This window comes from Polyodon spathula, unplaced genomic scaffold (assembly GCF_017654505.1).
Source record: "Polyodon spathula isolate WHYD16114869_AA unplaced genomic scaffold, ASM1765450v1 scaffolds_861, whole genome shotgun sequence".
Taxonomy (NCBI): Eukaryota; Metazoa; Chordata; class Actinopteri; order Acipenseriformes; family Polyodontidae; genus Polyodon; species Polyodon spathula.
Window position 1 is genome coordinate 1 of NW_024472348.1, and position 22022 is coordinate 22022.

Consider the following 22022-nt stretch of genomic DNA (forward strand, 5'->3'; position numbering starts at 1 on the left):
ATCAATTGCATAAACACAGTGTCTGCAATGCACTGCAGCCATTACACAATGGTGTCCTGGTAGACCAAATACACAAGCAGAACCTGACAGCCCAGGTCTGATAACCTCCTGCTGCTGCAGGAATGACTGCTGGGTCATGTCTACTAACGGTACAGGGATGAAAATAAGACCCATTGCAGAGAAGTGCGATCCATTCCTGGTTTTACTATAAGTTTAAAAGACACACCTATACACACAGGCTAATCACCCATTCCAGATTTTAATACAAGCTTGAAGAAACAGCTGTGCAATAGGAGTCTCAGATCCACCCCTGCAGTGTGATAAAGTGGAGATATATTGCAGTTCTGACTCCTTTCTTTTTGATGAAACAGAGCAAACAGAAGACTGAAAACTCAGGATAAACATGACAACCAGACCCAGAGGAATGCAACTACACTGAACATGGAGTGTGGCACGCAGCAGGATTGACATTATTAAAATGCATTTCCTGAGGTCCAATGCACCCTTGAGTTCAGTTGGAAATAAAAGTTGAACGACCAGGTGATGTGCAAATAACACTTTTCTTTTTATTGAATCAGGACAGGTTTTTGCAAATACAGTAGTAGTCCGAGGAAACGGTTCACTGTTCACAGTGCGCCACTACACAGAAAGCAGAAGTGCAAAAGGAAACAGGACCAAAGCATAACATTTTTCAACTTGAGCTACTGTACAGCATGCCTTGGGTAGAGTACTGTAGGTACTGCAGGTCTGTCCTGGTATTTACAGGGAACTGCACAGGACGAAGAACAATATTCTAGCACAGGAAAATCAATCTAAAATATTGGGGCCAAAAACATAATTTTTTTATTCTTTTAGTTTGTTACATAGCACACAGTGCCATCACATGGATGAACGTTGTAACTGCGGTTTGAAGTCCAACTTTTCAACACACTCAATCTTGCATATGAATATATAGAAGTATAAAAATAATGTTACTGGTTTACAAGAAAATATTCCTAAGCCCCAAGGTTCAGGTGTCTTGATCTGTCAGTGTTGGAGATCGTTGTTTATTTCCTCCGGTGCTGCTCAGTCATCCCGGAGCCCCCCGAACACGGCTGCAGGAACACTCTTCTGCTCCAGCTGCACCTCTGGAGAGCACAGAGAAAACACACTTCTGTTAATGTTTGAGAACTTCACAGAGAAGACACAAATACAGCCTTCAGTATCTCAGCCCGACAGCACTGTGAAAAAGTTGCAGACTCCAGAAATACACATATCAAGTTTTAGCACAACTCAATGAGCGTTTCAAAAGTGGGGGATGATATATTCCAGTTAGAACAAGATTAAGTACATGGATCAATTATTCATTAAAATGTATTTTTTAACTCAAAACTAAGTTAGAACATATTGTATCGATTCATAAACAAGTATTCGAGACAGAGACAAATGATTCAATTAGACGGGAAGCAGCATTTTGCACACAGGGATGTGCACTTCTTCTATTTCTTTGTATTCAGGTATTTGCTGTGCTTTAATTCCAGTAGTCCCTGAAAGGCTGTGTGCCGGTTTCTATGCTCCGAGTTCTTGCTCTAGTGTGGGAGTGAAGAGCAGCCGGACGTGAGCGGGGTTTGGAAGCTCTGCAGCTTGGACTCACCCTCAGGTCCATTGTCTTCATCATCATCTCCCTCTCCATCCTCGTCATCATCGTCAATGTCGATCTCGTCTGGATTCGCCTGCTTGGCCAGTTCAGCCAGCTCACTGTGAGACGTGTCACTCCTGCAGCAAGCCAAGAACCAACAGCACCAAGTCAAACATACACACACCTGACTGCACACAGTGACCAGAAACTCACACCAGCCCTCCTGCACCAGAACTCCCTGAAATGAAGTCTATTATTGAAATGATCACGAGCCAGGAGTTTGAGCAGGGTTACAAACTCACACTAGCCCTGCTGCTGCACATAATCCTGGGTTTCTGAACTCTCCTTATCTAGATTTATATAACTATGAACTGATCGCACTCTCATCACAGCATAAATAAGCGACACGTGAATCCGTTTGTTTTTCTATTAGGATCATGTAAGTAATAAACTGGATTGCAGGGAGATCTGAAACCCAGGACTGGGTGCAGGAATAGCGTGAGCTCCTCTTACATACTGGGGTAGACTGTCAAAGGGTATCGTGTTTAACCCTTTGAGTACTGAGTTCTAAAATGCACTGCCGGTCCTACAGGAGTTTCTTATTTTTATTTTTTTTTCTGTCTACTGCATGCGCTTGATTATTAAGAGTACAGCCTACAAACCAGCTAAAAGCAGAGGGAGCGAGAGTGTCTGATGCTTCAGTGTGTGATTCTCTTTGAAGCATGGAGCAACACACAGAGCTTGGCGCCACCTCTTCGCTGTCACTTGATGTTGATGGTAAATATTCTTTGCCTATGTTTTCACTGACACACTCGCTGACATTCGATTCAGTGGAAGAATTGTATGTATTTGAATTTAAATGGGGATCTGACTTCTGGAATCTAATACTTCTTTCGCACTGAGCGATTTTCGCCGGTTTACAAACACTGTTGACATTATTGTGACTGGGATAATTATATGTAATTCAGTCAGAGGGTGCAAGGGACCAATAAAAGGTGTTACAGAAACCTCGTGTTACAATATTATGGTATCAGGGTTTTTTTTAGGCTCAGTAATTCAAGTTTGAAGTTGCAGAATGTACCGGTACAGTCATACTCCCTGGGGACCAGCGAGCAGCGAACGTACCGGTACATTCATACAACTCAGAGGGTTAAACAGAAATTAAAACACTGAGTAGGATCTTACTAAATGCATTGAGAAATTATTAAAAAGCAAGCAGCAAAAAACCCCCAAAAAACAGCTGGCTCAACTGAGGCTCCAAATAGGGAGCGATTAAGCCATCAATGAACGTTTAAACAAAGCCGTGGCATCTCAAGTTAGATCCCAGGGTCTGACCTGACAAACAGGATCTTCTCCTTGGGTTTGACTTTCTCCCTTTCAGCCTCAGCAGCCAGGAGGTGAGCTTTCTGCTCCAGAAGCTTCATGTCATCCATCGAACCCTGTCCTGGAGCCAGGTCCGATACTAGAGAGAGAGAAAGAGAGAGAGAGAGAGAGAGAGAGAGAGAGAGAGAGAGAGAGAGAGAGAGAGAGAGAGAGAGAGAGAGAGAGAGAGAGATCAGTATCAATCAATCATCAATCCAATCAGTCAAATCAATTTTAAAAAAGCACGGCTGTATCCAATCACAGTCCTGGAGAGCCATTCCACTGCAGGTTTAACAGGTAAAATGACATCATGAACTACTTCAGGGACTGGAGGAGGTTTAATTGGTTCATTTAAAACAATTTATAACAGGGTTGGAACAAAGACCAGGACTGGAAACGCCAGCTTTGGACATCCATGACATAGCGCCTTCACAATAAATTTATTATTTATTTATTTTTTTTTTTTAAGTTAAAAGGCCTGTGAAACAAGACTGAACAATAAAAGAATAAAAGTAAAATAAAACACAAACTACAATTATAAAATGTATTCACACTCCAACGAGAGAACCAGAAGGACTTAAACTTTGCTGGGAATCAGTATTTCAGGAAGCATTCCAGAGCAGGATCATGGTGGAGAAAACAAACAAAGCTTTCATCACTGGGCTTTATGACACTATATACACTGCTATGGTTTTACTAGGGTAAACTGTTCTAAAGGTTTGTTAGCATTATAATAAGGGAGGCAAATGTGTCGTTGCATTAACCCGTGCAGTGAGAGCAGTGTGACGGTACCTGTGCCGGTGGCGTTGGAGGATGCTTTGAGCATCTGTGATGACATGAAGTTGACCTGGGTGTTGTAGGTGGCCTGGATGCTGCGCTTGATCCTCAGCATCTCGCGGATCGTGTCCTCATTCCCGTGGCGGATCTCAAACTCCTTCCACGTCTGCCAGAACGCTGCCGTCATCTTCAGAGATAAAACACAGACTCGCACACACGGGCTCCATCAACACGAACCTACACAGGGACACCAGGCCAGGCAACTCCCTCTCAACTATATGCCAGGGCTTGGAACTCGCGCTGCCCTGCTGCAGTCATAGCAGCTGCGCTAGGGTACAGACTGGGGCAGCTCGGTCACACCTGAAAGCAATGGAAGTCTGGTCTGGCTCTGAACAGGGAGGAGCTGCGGGAGACTGGCTCTGCAAAGGGGGCGGAGCTGCCAGAGTCTGCTCTGTGAAAGGGGCGGAGCTGCGGGGGCTGTACCTACCCTGGGGTCACAGATCTGGGAGCAGTAGGAGTAGATGGCCCGGGCTCGGTCGATCTCCCCCAGCTTGGCCTCCATGTCAGCGAAGCGCAGGCACATCTCTCGAGAGTGCTCGTCCGGGAGGACCTGCGGGGGAGAAGCAAATCCTATCCTGAGCAGCTGTGTGTGCAAACCAGCTTGCTCCTAAACTGGCACCCAACACTTATCGGACAGGCATTGGCTCCCAGGGCAAAACGCTTTTCTGGACCCTCAACAAGAAGAAAGAGAACAACAACAACAACAACAACAACAACATACTACTACTACTGCTGTTATCTAACAATACTAATACTACTACTTCTAGTAATAAATAATACCCCATAACAGCAGTGCTGTATCGCTGTCTGGACCGCTCACCTCGATGGCTCTCTGGTAGATGCCTCTGGTATGCATCACTCCGTAGATCTCAGCGGCTCTCTTGATGTAGATGTTGAACATCTCGTGCTGCTCCGCTGGCTCAACGGCCTGCGTGGCACGCTCGTACACTGCCATTGCGTGGCGCGCCAGCCCAAACTCCTCCTCCAGCTTAGCATACAGCAGGTAGATCGCTAGGGAGAGAAGACACAGGGTCAGAGCCAGGGAGAGGGGAGACGGGATCAGAGCTAGGGAGAGGGGAGAGGGGATCAGAGCCAGGGAGAGGGGAGACGGGATCAGAGCTAGGGAGAGGGGAGACGGGGTCAGAGCCAGGGAGAGGGGAGACGGGATCAGAGCCAGGGAGAGGGGAGACGGGATCAGAGCCAGGGAGAGGGGAGACGGGATCAGAGCTAGGGAGAGGGGAGACGGGATCAGAGCCAGGGAGAGGGGAGACGGGATCAGAGCCAGGGAGAGGGGAGACGGGATCAGAGCCAGGGAGAGGGGAGACGGGATCAGAGCTAGGGAGAGGGGAGAGGGGAGACAGTCAGAAGGGGCTGGTGTGGAGCCCAGCACTCCACACGCCAGCCCCTTCCTTCTCTTACTCTGTGTATCTCAGCACTCCACACAGCAGCCTCTTCTCTTACTCTCTGCGTATCTCAGCACTCCACACACCAGCCCCTTCTCTTACTCTCTGTGTATCTCAGCACTCCACACGCCAGCCCCTTCCTTCTCTTACTCTGTGTATCTCAGCACTCCACACACCAGCCCCTTCTCTTACTCTCTGTGTATCTCAGCACTCCACACATCAGCCCCTTCTCTTACTCTCTGTGTATCTCAGCACTGCACACAGCAGCCCCTTCTCTTACTCTCTGTGTATCTCAGCACTGCACACAGCAGCCCCTTCTCTTACTCTCTGTGTATCTCAGCACTGCACACAGCAGCCCCTTCTCTTACTCTTTGCGTATCTGGGTGGGCAGCCGTCGAGGGCTTGCTCAAACAGGTCCCGGGCTCGCTCCAGTTTCTTGCCCCCGTATCGTTCTATAAACTTGGTCAGGTAGGTGTTCCAAATGTCATGTACGTTGGGCCACTTAAACAGAGAGATGCCTCTTTCATAGGCCTGCAGGGACAGAGAGAGGAGGAGACAAGTGTGACCTACAGACAGCCACATTATACATGCAAACACAAAATACATCGGCACAATCACAAAGCACACAACACACACACACACACAATACACACATAAACTAGTGCTGGGACAAAAATCACATTATTCAAAACGAAAGTAATATTGGAATGTTTATTTACATTTTAAAAGAATATTCACATGTTCATCCCAGCACTATACATTTCACACAATACATACAACACACAATTAAAAGAGCGAAACAATTGAAACATTTTGGCTTGTGCCTTCAGTTCACAGCTTTTAAAAAAAAAAAAAATTCTATTAGTAAAACATATTTTATATATGCATTCTTAGGTCACAAACTTGGATCTGTGTAATGTCAGTGTCTCTCCCCTATTCCTGTGCTCTGTGCCCCTCCTAGCTCTGTATAATGTCAGTCTCTCCTCTATTCCCCTGAGCTCTGTGCCCCTCCTACCTTGAAGCTGTCCTCGAAATAGGTGTGCTCCTCCAGGAACATGGCATAATTGATGATGACCTGCGGGGTGGCGATGCGGAGGTCAATAATCCGCTCGTACACCGCCTTCGTCGACTGAGGAGTTAATGAGAAAGAGGGTTACACTTCCACCTGGGAGAAACAGCTCAGAACAGACGTGCTGAGAACCTGCACAACCAGCTTACTGTGCAGTGTACTGTAACACAGCGGGGCTCAAACTTTTGGAGCTGCGCCCCCTTCCTCTTGTCTGTGATACTTTACTCCCCCGCCCACCCATCCAACACACTGACACACACTGACACACACACACACAGGTAAAAAAACAAGACAATCCATTACAGTTTACCGATTGTAACCAACGCTTACTACATAGTAAGCTGATAAACAACATCCAAAAATATGCAAGCTTAAAATGCACAGCGCCATCTACACACTTTGACATGCCTGGAGGTGTCAGCAGAAAGACTTGTTTCAAGTTAATACATACCCTATAACGGGAAATTTTGGCTGGTATTATTAAATTTGCCGGATTTATACGTTGGGGGATTTTTTTCACAGCACATTCTCAAAAAATAAAAAAAAAGTCCCAGTTTTGCATTTAGACTTTTAACTCCAAAAACATTTAAATGTTTACTTAATTAAATAATGTCTGCTAAAACACAGTCTCATTTACAGTAACTCATTATAGCATCTACAATGTAACTGCAGCGACTTGGAGAACAAAGAGGCCTTCTAATCAGTATTGATCATTCTTATACGGCCCTTTATTTTAAGACCCACTAAACTTTAATGATGTGCAAGTGCTGTCTCTCAGTTTTAAAACTATGGTTCACAACATAACACAGTGGAACGATCGCTGTGCTGCCATGCAGTAACTGTAAGGCACTATTGCCACGTGTGAAATTGTTAACAACAAAGCCAAAAAACTAAAATGGTTTTATTTGCTTCTAAATCATTTCAGACTGGTTGATAGACTAGTTTTTGTTTGTGGATTCTGCGACACCTGCACGATTCCTGCATTAACAGTCGTATCTACAATGTATTGACAATAACTATCAACCATTTTGTTACAGACTTTCAGCAGGTCTGACACAAACAATTTTGGCTGTTACTTAATTAAACCCTTCTAAAAAAAAAAGAACACAAACATGCTTAACATAAAAAGAACCGTCCTGCTGCAGGTAGTTTACAGCGTCTCTGGGTTTCTGATTGCATCATCAATTTTTTTTAAATCCATTGATGGAAATGTCCGGTCTACTCTTAATGTTTTCAAGCAGATTGGCGTCATCACTGCCATTCTCGTTCTACTTTGATATCTGACACGTTATTTCTCTTGTCCAGCTCTTCTTTAATCTGTTCTGTGTAGCAGTCTGACAGAGGGCGAGATAGCTACAAGTACTGTACACAACCCTCTGATTGGTGGAAGTATTATTGGCGAGCCATTCAAAATACCCCAAATAAAGTATCTGCCTGTTATATGGTTTAACCTAGGTTAAGATGTGTGCTGTAATTAAAAAAGAAAGAAAAACCGAACCTTCTACCTCCCCCCCGGACACAGTCCACGCCCCCCAAGTGGTTCCTAAGATATTCTACCCAACCAGACCTAACTGCAGAGGAATGTCTCTGTGCGACACTGGCCCGGTTTTGCAGGGTCTGTACCAAAATGCAATTCTGCACCATTCTACTGTCAAAGCAAAAAATAAAAAACAGGGAATTTTATAAAACGAGTACCAAAACAGCACAGAAGTTTCACTGAAGGACTTGAAAGTGTTGCCTTTCGAGTCATTTATACTTTAATTGTCCTTTCGCAAAAATGAGTAACGACATGTGTTCAACAGTAAATGTATTAGAGGTAATACTGACTACTAAATAAATGACCTAACGCTGTATAAAACACTAGGATCAGTCTATACATTTCACACACACATCCCCGAAAACGGTTAACATTTTAGGGTCATATTGGCAAAGCATTTATCACTTCTTTTTTTTCTTTCTAAAATGAAACCACCCAGAATTTCATAATAAGAGCCCCTTTCTGCAAGGTGTGTAACACCAGCAGAGTCTCGTTTACCATGGTGGGAAATGCTTTAAAACATTTATAGGTTACAAGCTCAGCGGTGGCCAAAGTTGTCTCTTCCACTCCTGGTCTTTGTTCCAACCCTGTTCTAAATGGTTTAATTGAACCAATTAAACCTCCATCCAGACCCTGAAGTAGTTAATGATGTCATTTTACCTGCATAGCAGTTTGATCCACACCTGGTTTCACTAGGAGTTTAGTAAGACACATCTGAGCTTGTAACCTATATACAGGCTAACCAAACCCGTAACAAAACCTGGCATGGGTGAAAGTGCTTTGCAACAGGAGTCTTATTTCCTTCCCTGTGCGATGTTGAAACGAGTAAAGCCACCTGAGGATCTCTGTATATTCTTTTCCAGACCTCCAGCCCCGCTCTGCACTGAGGATTACCTTGAATGTGCCCAGGCTCTCCTCCAGGTCTGCTAACATGGACCACACCTTCAGGGATTTGTACACGCGGTTCTGCACGGGCTCCGAGGTATCAAAGTATTCAGCTTTCTTAGCTGGGATTGCAGTGGCTTTCTGTGAAAAAATACAAAATACAGATAACAAAAAAATGTTAAGAATTTGTTAAAGCAGGGTGGCCAAAGTTGTATGTCCTTATTTACTGGAGCAGGACACTACCAGGTCCCAGAAACATGCATGACATATGCGCTCCAATGCAGTCTAATAATAGAGTCACACATGCATGACATATCTATTGACTGTTTAACAGGTATCTTGACTGCAGCAAATGGTTAATTGCATATGATTTAAATACTTAAGTGTGCAACTGCTGTGCAACAGGGGTCTTATCACCACCCCTGCAACAGCGTCTTTTTATGAAGAAATAGAATGGGCTGCAGGTAGGAGCTCGGTTTACGCTGTTTCAAAGCAGGTCCTGTCAAATTCCCATAACCCTTCGTCAGGGTTCAGACAATCAACCTAAACACAGTTAGTGAGGTCTAGAAACCAGGAGCGATACAGAGGGTCTGTGTTTGTTAGCAAGGTTTTCGTTTTTTGTTTACTGTAGGGAAAATTGGCGATCATAAGTATAAAACTTACCTGAAATTATTAAAAATCTCCCAGATGATGTTCATAAAGCCAAAAAACATTTACTGTAGTGAAATATCCAGGGATGACTCCCCAATCAAAACGCATTTCAGTGAAGCCCCAAGCCAATAAAGACATAATTTTAATGCGGTGCAGCATGTCAGTAGCTATGGATGCGATTCTCATATACCATGGATTTGAAGAGCAGAAATTACAAGAACTCATACAAAATCTCTCTACACAACCAAGAACGACTACAAAATCTCTCTACACAACCAAGAACGGCTACGAAATCTCTCTACACAACCAAGAACGGCTACGAAATCTCTCTACACAACCAAGAACGGCTACGACATCTCTCTACACAACCAAGAATGGCTATGAAATCTCTCTACACAACCAAGAACGGCTACGACATCTCTCTACACAACCAAGAACGGCTACGAAATCTCTCTACACAACCAAGAACGGCTACGACATCTCTCTACACAACCAAGAACGGCTACGAAATCTCTCTACACAACCAAGAACGGCTACGAAATCTCTCTACACAACCAAGAACGGCTACGAAATCTCTCTACACAACCAAGAACGGCTACGACATCTCTCTACACAACCAAGAACGGCTACGACATCTCTCTACACAACCAAGAACGGCTACGAAATCTCTCTACGCAACCAAGTACACCTACCAACCCCAAAGAATTTGTTAATTTTTTAACATTTTATTTTATTTTTTTTTACAGAAGATGCTGATGAATTGACAGATCTTTTGGATGACAAACTTCTTCAAAGTGATTCCAGTGAAGAATCTCAAGTAGATGAGCCTGCAGACCTGTCAAAACCAGATGCGGCATTTATGCAATTCTTTCTGATCCTAGTTCCTGAGGGTTGTGTCCACCACTGATAATGTTACAGTTTTTTGGTAAGAGATCACAAAATTATACTTATTTGGACAATTCAAAGGAAAATTATTTTTTCCGTGAATTACATTTTTTGTTTAAATTCAAAACTAGGTAATCGTACGGTACACTTCACCAGAGTGGAAACGTTGTTTTCTTAATAATCTTCAGACCTTTAGTGTTGTAGAAAGGTATACTACCGTATGCTTGCACTGATACAAGCCCTACAGTCATGTCAGACAGACCAGAAAAGGATAGAATTCTCTCACCCTCACAGGGTTAACCCTGCCTCCCTATTTAACCACTCGAGACGCCCCAGTATCTCACCCTCAGGATCCTCAGAGCCTGCTCGTAGTTCTCGTGCCGCAGCTCCATCTCTCCATACTCACACCACACGCTGGACAGGCCGTCCACCTGCTTGAAGTTCACCTTGGTGGCTCTCTCAAAGATGGTGCGAGCCTGAAGGAGGGGAGCAAAGCAATGACACTGACACACTGCCTCTCTCTGAAGCACTGCTTACAAACCCAGTGGGAGAATGACAGTAGGCTTGGATCAGTTTACAGAACAGCTGTTATAAAAACTTCAATGTGTACTGGGGAGATGACACCCTTGACAATACTGCAATATGAACACATTAGGGATGAATCTGAATTGAGAGTAGTGCCTTTATAAAAGTTTATCATAGTACAAACATAGCAAACTGTCATAAAGCGCAGGGCAAGCATTTAGAACCGGTTCTCGAGTGCGGTATTAAACGCTGCGTAGTGTGGACGCAAACCATATTTACCACTTTTAATCCGGTTTAAAAGGCAATTAATCCGGTTTAAAGGCATAGTGTGGACAGGGCCAAGCACCACCCGAACACTGCGAGTCATCCCATTCTAAACGCACTCTTGTGCAATTTGTAAAGTTTCCAGACCCTGAATAAGAAGCAGTTTTAAGTAAGTAGTTTTAAGTAAGGCCGTCCAGCTCACGTCATCCAGCTGCCCGTGCTCCTCGTAGAACTTGGCGAAGGATACCCAGATGGAGTGGGGCTTCCCGGTCGCCTTGGCAGGGTCCACCGTCTGCACAGCCTCAGTGTAGGTGTTGATGATCTAAACAAAACAGCGTAGTTAACAGGAGCTGAGAGGATGTGGAGCGGACCAGCAGCAGCAGCAGCTTCCTCACTTTCATCACTAGTGCAACACTAAGGTTATATTTAAATGGATAAACAAGTGGAAAAGTTGAATAGGTCGTAAACTTGAAATAGTACTAAAAGTGAAAGTACAATGCTTAAAAGTAATATAGCAGAACTGCTCAATGTGTAAATGAAGAGGTACTTTTGAACACACTGAAATGGAATCAAAACAAGAGTTTCCTGGAGGGAATGTTTTTGTAGTAAAGGGGTCCTGCTCTCGGTAGGAAAGCGAGCGGTTTGCATGGTCTGTGCTCACGTTCAGCGGACAGTCAGCGAGTTCATGTTAAACATCGTATTGCTGGACCCTGATTAAAGTCACCTTGCTCAAGTTGGTACGTGGAATGGTCTTGAGTTTTTGAACCTACATGAAGACTCTGAAGTCTGACACTAGCATGATGCATTATAATATAGCAGTACTTAATTCCTTCACACACTGGAAAAGAGTCCCACTTCCAGAGCTCCTCTCGTAGGATACATTCCTAAGGGCTGAAGCTCTCTCTGAGCATGCTCACTGCCGGGACTGCACACAGTCACTCAAAAGGGTGGAGCTGAAACACCACAACACTTAAAGGGGCCGCATCTTGCAGAATCATCACAAGGTGCAGATATGACAAACTCTCACGGCGACCCTGTTACATACTTTCAGAGAAAGCGCTCTGCACGGACTAAATAGCAAAGCAATGAATGCAATTGCTTTTAATTGTCAATAATCATCTCGTGCAGTACTGAGGTTCTGGCTGCTTAAACTAAGCGAAATGTCTCTTATAAAAAGAAGACACCCTACACACTTCTTATAAAAATCACAATAACTGACATTGTAGCCAGAACTAAAAAGGTGTTGCTATTTTTTTTTCCCCAGAGAATGTCAGTGGGCAATCTGAAGCACAAACCTTCATGATTTTTAAGGACAGGTATTTGTGAACATTTTTAGGTAACAGGGACTTTGACTTGACCCCTGCCCTTGTGGAGAGCGACTCCCTACCTCTCGTGGCTTCCCCTCGTACAGCTTCACCCTCTTGTGCCACTCGTGGACGTTGTGTGGATTCTGGCGCAGTAGCACGCTGTTCAGCAGCAGGGGGCGCCGGGTGATCAGCTGCTCGAATCGAGCGAGCCGGAGCTCCAGGTCAATGTCCTCTTCGGGAGAGAAAAAAAAAAACAAAACCTGTTCAATCACGAGGGGGCAGCACTGGGGGTCTGAGACCGGAAGAAGTTTAATGTCAAGCTGCTCTGACTGTGTAGCATTAGAGAAGCAGTTCTAAAATAAGGATGGAAATAAGACTCCCACTGCATAGCGGTTTAGCCAGTGTATAGGTAACAAGCTCAGGTGTGTCTTATTGAACTCACAGTAAAATCATGAGTGAATCAAACTGCTATGCAATGGGAGTGCTATGCAATTTCCATCACTGTATAAATAAGGATGTAAATCTTCTCAGATCTGTAAATGAAGCCTACTCTATACAAAAAGAGAGAGGGGAGGAGAGTCACTGAATCAGTGCTCATTGAGAATGGTGTTCAGAACGAGGTCAATGGCACTGGAGTTCTGGATATTCTCTGAGACCCGATTCCCAGGCTGCAGTGGAGACGCAGTGTAATCCAGACTCACCGTCCTGGTTCTGACCCATCTCAGAAGTGGTCTCCATCTTGGCAGCGATCATGCTCTCCTCAAACTGAGCGTAGCTGTCAAAGACCTGGGTGAAGTCCCGCACAGTCACCACGGTCTGTATAGCCTCCTCATACACATCACGAGCCTGGAGAGACAGAGAGGAGAGAAGAAGAGAGATAGGGCAGAGAGAGAGGCGGAGGAGACGGAGATAGGGAGAGAGGTATGGCAGCCGATGTAGTAATGAGACTGCTAGACTTGGTCTGAAAAAGTACTGTAAAACATGAAATGTTTGCTGGCAAGAAATACTCATTCTGGTTTTTAAAAATCCACAAAATATACATGCTGCAGAATTTGCATAATTACTCAATTCAGTTTATACACAGCATTTACATGCATAAAATTTTTGTCCACAGTGTCCTTAACGAGACATCCGCAGAACGAAGTTGCCGCAGATATTCTGTTTTACAGTATCTGGGCTGAGGAGTGAACTTGTTGCAATCTATTCAGATCCGTGACGGGGTACCCCTGTCCCTGTGCTTTTATTTATACGATTTGGGATTATTATTATTTAAATGTACTGTTTTGTGTTTGTTTTAAAACAATGTTTTGCTATTGTTGCTTTACAGCATAGGACAGGGTTTCAATCCCCCATCCTGCTAAACTCATGAGAATGCGCGGTCAGCAGCTAATGACTTCGACAGACTGGCTGTCGACCATGCGTATCAGAAAACCTGTGTAGAATGCGGTCGAGGGATAAACTAGATAACTGATAGCCAGCTAATCCTTGCAATTCTCATCTTATATTAACTCCAGTTTTTCTTACAGTGGTGACGAGGATGATCCGCGTCCTCGTGCGTATTTGTTGTGAAGTACTGGCTCACGAAAGCTACGGCGTCGGCATCCAGATTGCGTTGGGAAAAGACATGAGACGTGACAAGCTGCCTTGCTCGTTTTGAATGAATGATTTTGTGATATTGTATTTGTGTCTGCAGCGAATGTTCCACGCTGGTGTCATAGAATAACTTGTTGAAATAATACTAAACGGTTTTAAGGTTCTATCATTTGCCAATTGATTTTAAAAACTTGTATCCGCAATTCTGTAAATTGTGTGTTGTTTACAGCGCTAACGTTTGTTTAATTGATGGGAGTATATTTTACATAGCGACAGCAGTCTGTTATTTGAATGCATCAAAATGTTATCAGCGGAGAAATATATGCAATCAGCTGAACCAAGTAAATTTACTTTTAGAGCATTAGCCATTGAGTCGGGGTGGTAATAACTATTTTGTGATTTGTGCCTCACCCGCCAACAGTTGCAACTGAAATGCAATCAACAATGAAGAACACAGGATAAATAAAAGGGTTTAATAATAAATTTTAAAAAATTTAAAAAAACAGGTTAAAGAACAAATAAAAACAGCAGGTTCTCTCCCACAGCTCCAAAACCCACTCTTCACCCAGCCCCTCCCTCATCTCGTGCCGTGGTGCGCGCCCCCCCAGTCACAGGCACCCATTCCCATCCCACCACCCATTAACTCAATGGACCCACATAGTCCGTTAATCCCCATGGGGGCACTCCTGCAAATGCATGTCTGCGATCGGCTGCTGCCCCCTGAACTCAAAAACCTGGGCTGGCTGTCGTGTGAAAGAATGTTCGTAGAAGTAGTGATAAAAGCAAACATATAGGAAACCTGCAAAACTATCAGAGCCTGAATGCTTATATAGTGCAGTGTAGCCATAAATAAATTACACATGGCTTTTTGATTGGTTAAGAAGTAATTCAGTTAAAATACCAAATAGTGAATAATTTGAGGTCGTGGGTTCATTATTCCTGCGTTCATTTGGGTCGTCAATTAAAAAGTTTGTGAAACACTGATCTAGAAAACATAATAACAACTGCTACTTGTGCTGTCTTCACACCCGCGCGATACTGGTTTGGTTCAGCATTTTGTGTTTTGTCTGTTTATTTTGGCCACCGTGCCGTTTTGTGTAAAGTGTTTTGTTTTGTTTAATCCTTTGATTTATTGTATTTATTAAATAAGCGCTTTGAAACCGCAGCACTTGTCTGTCTCTTCCTGGTCTGTGTAGTCACCACCAAGCCATCCTGCCCACAAGATCTGAAGCTCCTTATCAGTCTTCTTTTTGGTGATCAATGTATTATATTGATCACCAAAAATATTTTGTATTATATTGATCACCAAATTATATGCATGAATAATCACTGCAGAACTATTTGCAATAAGAGCTCATCTCCTCCCCCAGGACCGTACCTTCTCGAAGTGGCCGCTGCGGGTGTAGTAGTCAGCCAGGGAGCACCAGAGCTTGCCCAGCTGGTCAGTGAAGCGGGTCAGCCCCCCCCTGATGATGGCCCCCACGCTCAGAGACTTCACCTTGTCTGGGTTCTGAGAGATCAGGTCACACATCTCGTGCCAAAGCTGGGCAGGAACACAGGCAGAGGTCAGATATGAATTTAAATCAAGGGAAGTAATGTTAAAACTGTACAATGCACTTGTAAGGCCTCATCTTGAATATTGTGTGCAGTTCTGGTCACCTCGCTATAAAAAAGATATTGCTGCTCTAGAAAGAGTGCAAAGAAGAGCGACCACTTATTCCGGGCTTAAAAGGCATGTCATATGCCTAACAATCTGGGTTCTGAGAGATCAGGTCACACATCTCGTGCCAAAAAGAATTGAATCTGTTCAGTCTTGAACAAAGAAGACTACGTGGCGACCTAATTCAAGCATTCAAAATTCTAAAAGGTATTGACAGTGTCGACCCAAGGGACTTTTTCAGCCTGAAAAAAGAAACAAGGACCAGGGGTCACAAATGGAGTTTAGAAAAAGGGGCATTCAGAACAGAAAATAGGAGACACTTTTTTACACAGAGAATTGTGAGGGTCTGGAATCAACTCCCCAGTAATGTTGTTGAAGCTGACACCCTGGGATCCTTCAAGAAGCTGCTTGATGAGATTTTGGGATCAATAAGCTACTAACAACCAAACGAGCAAGATGGGCCGAATGGCCTCCTCTCGTTTGTAAACTTTCTTATGTTCTTATGTTCTTATATAGAGAACACCTCTGTATAATTCAATGAGTGTGTGAAGGAGAGAACACCTCTGTATAATTCAAGGAATGTGTGAATGAGTGTTAAACAATCAGTTAGCAGTCTGCCTGGCTATTTCTACCATGCTATCTGAAGATGACGGAACCCTTCTTGTATCTATTTAATTATTAGAATAGTGAGTGGAATTCACTTACTGCTAGTTTATTTTTCTACTTCATGATCTGTTACTCTACTTCGTGCATTAATGAGTTAAAGTCTATGAGTAAAGTTTTGAAATTATGTCTCTAAGGTTGTACACTACATTAAACAAAATGTTTTCAGAGACTCAGATTAATCGCAATCCAGGGATGGCAATAAGACTCCCACTGCACAGCAGTTTCACCCATTCCTGGTTTTTACTACGAGCTAGTTTAGCCACAGTATATAGGTAACAAGTCTAATTAAACCAGGAATAGATCAAACTGCTATGCAATTGGAGTCTTATTTCCATCCCAGCATACCACCTAATGAGTAAGTAGTCCCAGATTACTGCCAACCAGGGTCTGTGGAACCAGCTGGCTGTGGTTCAGAGTTTCGTGTTACCTGGTAGTTGGACTTGCCCTCTTTGGAGATGAAGGACTCGTCATTGACAATGGCAGCAAGCCGGACTGCAGCCTCGTCCAGCCGGTCCACAGAGCGCAGGTACTCGATGTACCCCTCCGCATTCTCAGGGCACAGCTGAGAGAGGGGAGGAAACAACAGGGATCAGAGCTACAGAAGACACTCGGGGGGGGGTCGCAACAGCGCCTTCGCATCAGATCGGATCAGCTGAATCTCCGAGTCGCAGCTCAAGGAGTGCTGAGACTCGTACCTGCCTTTAATCAAGAAGTATTGAAATAGGCAGGTATTAAATAAATCCATTTATTAAAGTGTTGATTTCAAAGCAAGAAAAGCTGTCCTTCCCTCACCTTCACAGCTGAGTACCAATCTATGGCAATTAACTTCTTAGCATTGTGTTTTAAAATATGATTGGAAGTGAATTCTCCTCTCATCTGGTGCAGCACAAATGTCAGCAGAGTACTGGTGTACCAAGGCCATAAATGGATAATGAAAATATTTATACCTGCCGATAAATTCTTCCTAAAGGCAATTACAAGAATGAGAGTATCAGCACAACTCTTGTATAACTGGCGTTTTACTTTTTTTCTGTTCCTGGTGTGCAGAATTCTCTGGGTAAGACTGTGTTGACAGTCCGGTTTATATACATTCATCCATAACACCCATCACTCTCATCACTCAAGTCATGCTTGTCAACACAAGAGGAAAGCTAATCACATGGATAGAAATCACTAAGAGAAATACTAGAAGGTGTATGACAACCGTTTCAAGTGAAGTGATTGAATTGAAGCTTCTTCCAGTGTTTCCCAGTTCAGCACTGTGGCTGTGGAAGTGGAGGAGTATCTCACCTTGAGGTGCCGGCGGTAGACCCTGACAGCGGTCTCGGGCAGGGGGTGCGCGCGGACGAACTTCAGGTAGAGCGGCCAGATGCGATGGTGCTGCGTGACGGGCAGGGCGCGCAGGGCCCGGTCGAAGGTGCGCCGCGCCCGCGTGATCTTACACTGATCCATCAGGAACTGGCAGAAATCCAGCCAGATCCGCGGCATCTGAGGAGACACAGCACGTACATGGCAGCTCAGTGTGTTGCCTCAACATTTAACTGCTTCATTCTCCCTTATAAAAGTTTTGCACAGTAAAAGTATGGTCAAACATAGGCAAGCATTGTAAAGCACACAGAGGTATGTGGATACACAGGGAGTGCTTGCTCTGTTGGATACACAGGGAGTGTCGCTCTGTTGGATACACAGAGTGCTTGCTCTGTTGGATACACAGGGAGTGTCGCTCTGTTGGATACACAGAGTGCTTGCTCTGTTGGATACACAGGGAGTGTCGCTCTGTTGGATACACAGGGAGTGTCGCTCTGTTGGATACACAGGGAGTGTCGCTCTGTTGGATACACAGGGAGTGATACACAGGGAGTGCCGCTCTGTTGGATACACAGGGAGTGCCGCTCTGTTGGATACACAGGGAGTGCCGCTCTGTTGGATACACAGGGGGTGCTTGCTCAGACGCTGCCTGCTAGCTCTACCTTGTGCATGAAGACCAGCGCTCGCTCATGGCAGTTGTTCACCTCCTCGAAGGCCTGGTCTGTGATGCACCTCCCCTTCGCCTGCTTCCTCCTCTGCCTCAGGTAGTTGTACCACAGCTTGTAACTGCAGACACACAGAACAGGGGTGTAACGATACACTAACGTCACGATAAAGTGCATCTCATGATAGGCAGGTCGCGATAATAAACTTATGATACATGCAATGGTCATGCTGGGCTACTTATTGAATGCTTAATAAGACCAAATGATTAACAACTGCCTATTTTGTTAAAAAGGCAAACACTAAATGAGTTAGGGAATGTATGTATTTATACCAGTTTTTATATATAATATAAAGAAAGCATCTCATTGTTACACAATGAATCATGACACCTCTGGCAGAACAGGGCTTAACACATGGACCACAAAAACAGCACCATGCCTAGAAACCACAGAAGCAATATCTTGATTAATTGATTATTGATCCCCACAGCTTTTTTTGGCAATCCTCAATTATATCTGCATTGATCGATTGCCCTGGCGTCCTATTTGAGGTCTTGCATATATATTTTATTACTAACATGTCTTCAATTGAACTGAAGACTTCGAGGGCATGTTTTTGGATTCTTTTTAATTACACGGATGGAAATAAGACTCCTGCTTTAACTACAATTTTAATAAGACCTACATACTGGGGCTGACCAAGCTCTTAGTAAAACCTGGAATGGGTGAAACTGCTATGCAACAGGAGTCTTGCTTGCATCCCTGAATTACAATGTTTTCTCAATGCCTGTACTGTATTGCTTTAATAATGCAGCACGTTCCCGATTGTATCTCAAGGCTTTTAAGAGTCTGTATACACTTTCCTTCACTTCTTGCTTTTAATAAGTAATAAACCATTCCCAATGCATTGATTATAGTGATTCATTTATGACCAGTCCTGTATTTGATCAGGAAGTCAGTTGCTGAGTTCACCTCTAACAGAAGCGCTGTGTATTTGCACTGAGAGAGCTCTCACCTGCCCGGCAGCTCCTTGAGCGCCCTCTCGAAGATCATGTTGAGGGTGTTTCTGGGGGCGCTCTGCTTGAACTCGATGTAGCGCATCCAGCACTTGACGGAGTAGGGGTTCCGAATGATCTCCTCCTCGTACGGGAGGTCATCTTCCTCCTGCAAGGGGGGGGGGGGGGGGGGGAGCAGAAACACTAAGGTAAACATGCCATCGCTGTCAAAGACATGCATGCCAAATACAGCACAACCTGTCATGTCCGATTCACTTGATATGTATGTCCTATCTCAGGGGGAGTCGTTATACATACAGCTGTTTTACTAACGTCTTGGCATTATGAATCAGCAATGTGAGGTACAGCAGTATGTCTAAAACACCAAAGCACATATCACAAAGAAAATCTGTGAAATTACTGTAAAACAAAGCACAGTATTTGGAAATGTACAAAACAGCATTTCAAAAACAGTTCTCAGTCTAGCCACAGTAATCGGACAGGTTGTTTTGCAGCGTGTGTGTTACTAACCCGAGACAGAAAGAAGCACACAAACACAAGCTGACTTTGGAGGTCACTGAAAAAAATCTTGTTTCAACTTTTTAACAGTACAGTAATTGTACTGCTTTCTTGTTTTCTTTTATGTAACATGGTTAAACTGGGCAGTTACGTGAAGTGACAGCACAGGAAAAAATGAAACTGAACTCTTACACGTGCCATCAGCTGTAGTGTTTGTACAGCAGGATGTGTGCAGCGTGAGGTTATTGATTTAAAGTCTTTTCCATGCACACATAGATGCACACATGCAGTCTCATCTGAAAAGCAATGGCTCTCTAAGGGAGGGGTGTTCTGATTGCTTACAAACAGTCCCTGTGCGGTTTGAATGTGTTTAATACTGAAGTCGAAACGTTTAGGAATTTAAACTGATGTGTTTAGTATTAGTGTCTACATACTAGAAAATGTACAGTCTATATGTAGAGATGTTGAGTAACAATTGACTACTGTACACATAAACAATAGTAAATAGGGAGGGTCAGTTCAGTCTGGGGCTCAAGCCTGCCCTGGACTGGAGGGAGCACCCTTTCTCTTAAGGGGTGAGGGAGGGGGCAGCTCAGTCTCTGAGCCTCAAACCTGCCCTGGACTGGAGGGAGCACCCTTTCTCTTAGGGGGTGAGGGAGGGGGCAATCCAGTCTCTGAGCCTCAAACCTGCCCTGGACTGGAGGGAGCACCCTTTCTCTTAGGGGGTGAGGGAGGGGGCAGCTCAGTCTCTGGGCCTCAAACCTGCCCTGGACTGGAGGGAGCAATTCAGTCTCTGCAAACCTACATTAGATTTCATCATGTCTGTCTGCTACATTATTCCAGAGTTTGGCCTCCTGTATTGCCTGTCCAGTTGGTTTATAATTACCAATGATGTTTTAGCAGTGACTCTCTAAACCCTCTCACCAATGAAAACCGCTTGCAGCTGCCACTGCAATACGTCACTCTGCCAGACACAGTACTTACTTGCTGCAACAGGAGGTTATAAATGACATCCCCAAATTGTATCGGTAACATTTTTACTAAATGAACAACGCAGACGTCGTCTACAGGTCGGATATATCCAGTATGGGAAATGTAATATATTGTTATTATTATTAAAATAAATATATATTTTAAACATCGTGAGGGACTTCACTACAGATTAAACTCATGCTTTAAACACTCAAAACTCACCAGCAACCTCAATGTAATGACGTTGTCCTAATTCATCTCTCGTTAAATTACAGTGTTTCAGTGAACTTTGCTGTATGGTTGTGAGCTTGGTCACGTATTAGAGTTTCTCTATTATTCACATGAAACCGTATTTGAATCAGTGAAAAAGACAATCACCCAAGACTTCAAGACCATGTCATCTCAACCCGCCGTTCAACTCCGCTTTTCGGGGACAGGGAATAAATCTAGTCCGCGGTTCTTCCACGGCCCGCCTAGGATAACACAATTGCAGCCGCAACCGGCACAATTCAAACGTCAGAAATCAGAAGATCAACGAAGCATACTTACAAACATGACATCCCCTTTCTCCGGTAACGACGGCATCTTTAATACTGATCAATAAACAGTCTGTCTATGTTTACTAAAATTGAAACATCCGTAATTCTCCCAGCGTGTGGGAAACGCAATGCAAGCTCCGCCCATTCGTTGACGCTTATTGGACGATATTCGATGGGACTTGAACATTCTGACCAATCATGTTTGGCTCCTAGACTCTTTGTTGATTGGTGAAATTACCAAACTTGCACCCTGCCAGAATCCTGGGAATATTGTATTATTTAAAATGCCCTCTGTTCTTTTTCTTGAAAATGTTTGGATTTTGATTAATGACGTTTCAAATCTGAGAAGCTGTCCTAGACTGTTGTTGCTTCAGCAATTGCTAATTTCATGAATATCAAACTGCAGTATGTGTATTCAAGGAGAAAGATCTACAGCCAGCCCAGAGAGGATCCTTGTCTTCACTTTATTAATGAAGGAGATGGATGCCGTGTTTTGAGGGCTGTTCATCATAAATGCATATTACAATGTATCTAATAGATACAGAAATAATATTTATTTATTTATTTATTTTAAATGCAGTATATAGCAATCATCTCAGGAGCTTCGCCGTTTTAAATAGTATTAAATATGATCATCAAACGTCCCTCCCGGGAAAACTCGGATTGTCCCAGTTTTCAGCCTTATTTTTTTGGTCCCCGTCAGGAACAGAAAAAATGTCAATTTAAAAAAAATATATTTTATTCACAAAAAACTATTATATA

At 43.8% G+C, this 22022-nt stretch overlaps 1 protein-coding gene across 1 annotated transcript; it reads right to left on the reverse strand.

Moving 5' to 3' along the window:
- Nucleotides 1-541: 541 nt before the first annotated feature.
- On the reverse strand, nt 542-21407 carry xab2 (XPA binding protein 2). The gene is made up of 19 exons (XM_041241964.1): nt 21271-21407; nt 19251-19399; nt 18233-18356; nt 17553-17750; nt 16690-16824; nt 15315-15479; nt 13045-13189; nt 12424-12575; nt 11239-11358; nt 10592-10723; nt 8721-8852; nt 6236-6349; nt 5589-5751; nt 4638-4828; nt 4245-4367; nt 3773-3944; nt 2954-3080; nt 1634-1755; nt 542-1127 (listed from the first exon to the last, which is right to left on the reverse strand). Exons 1-19 carry the CDS (start codon nt 21304-21306, stop codon nt 1066-1068), a joined length of 2562 nt encoding a protein of 853 aa, XP_041097898.1. The 5' UTR covers nt 21307-21407; the 3' UTR covers nt 542-1065.
- Between the last annotated feature and the right edge of the window lie 615 nt (nt 21408-22022).

Coding starts and splice junctions, on each gene's coding strand:
- xab2 (XM_041241964.1), bottom strand. CDS start 21,306: ATGCCGTCGTTACCGGAGAAAGGGGATGTCATGTTT. Junction 17,751..18,232: donor CGCTGGTCTTCATGCACAAG/GTAGAGCTAGCA, acceptor GTGTCTCCTCAG/ATGCCGCGGATCTGGCTGGA. Junction 11,359..12,423: donor ACGAGGGGAAGCCACGAGAG/GTAGGGAGTCGC, acceptor TGTTTTGTTTAG/ATCATCAACACCTACACTGA.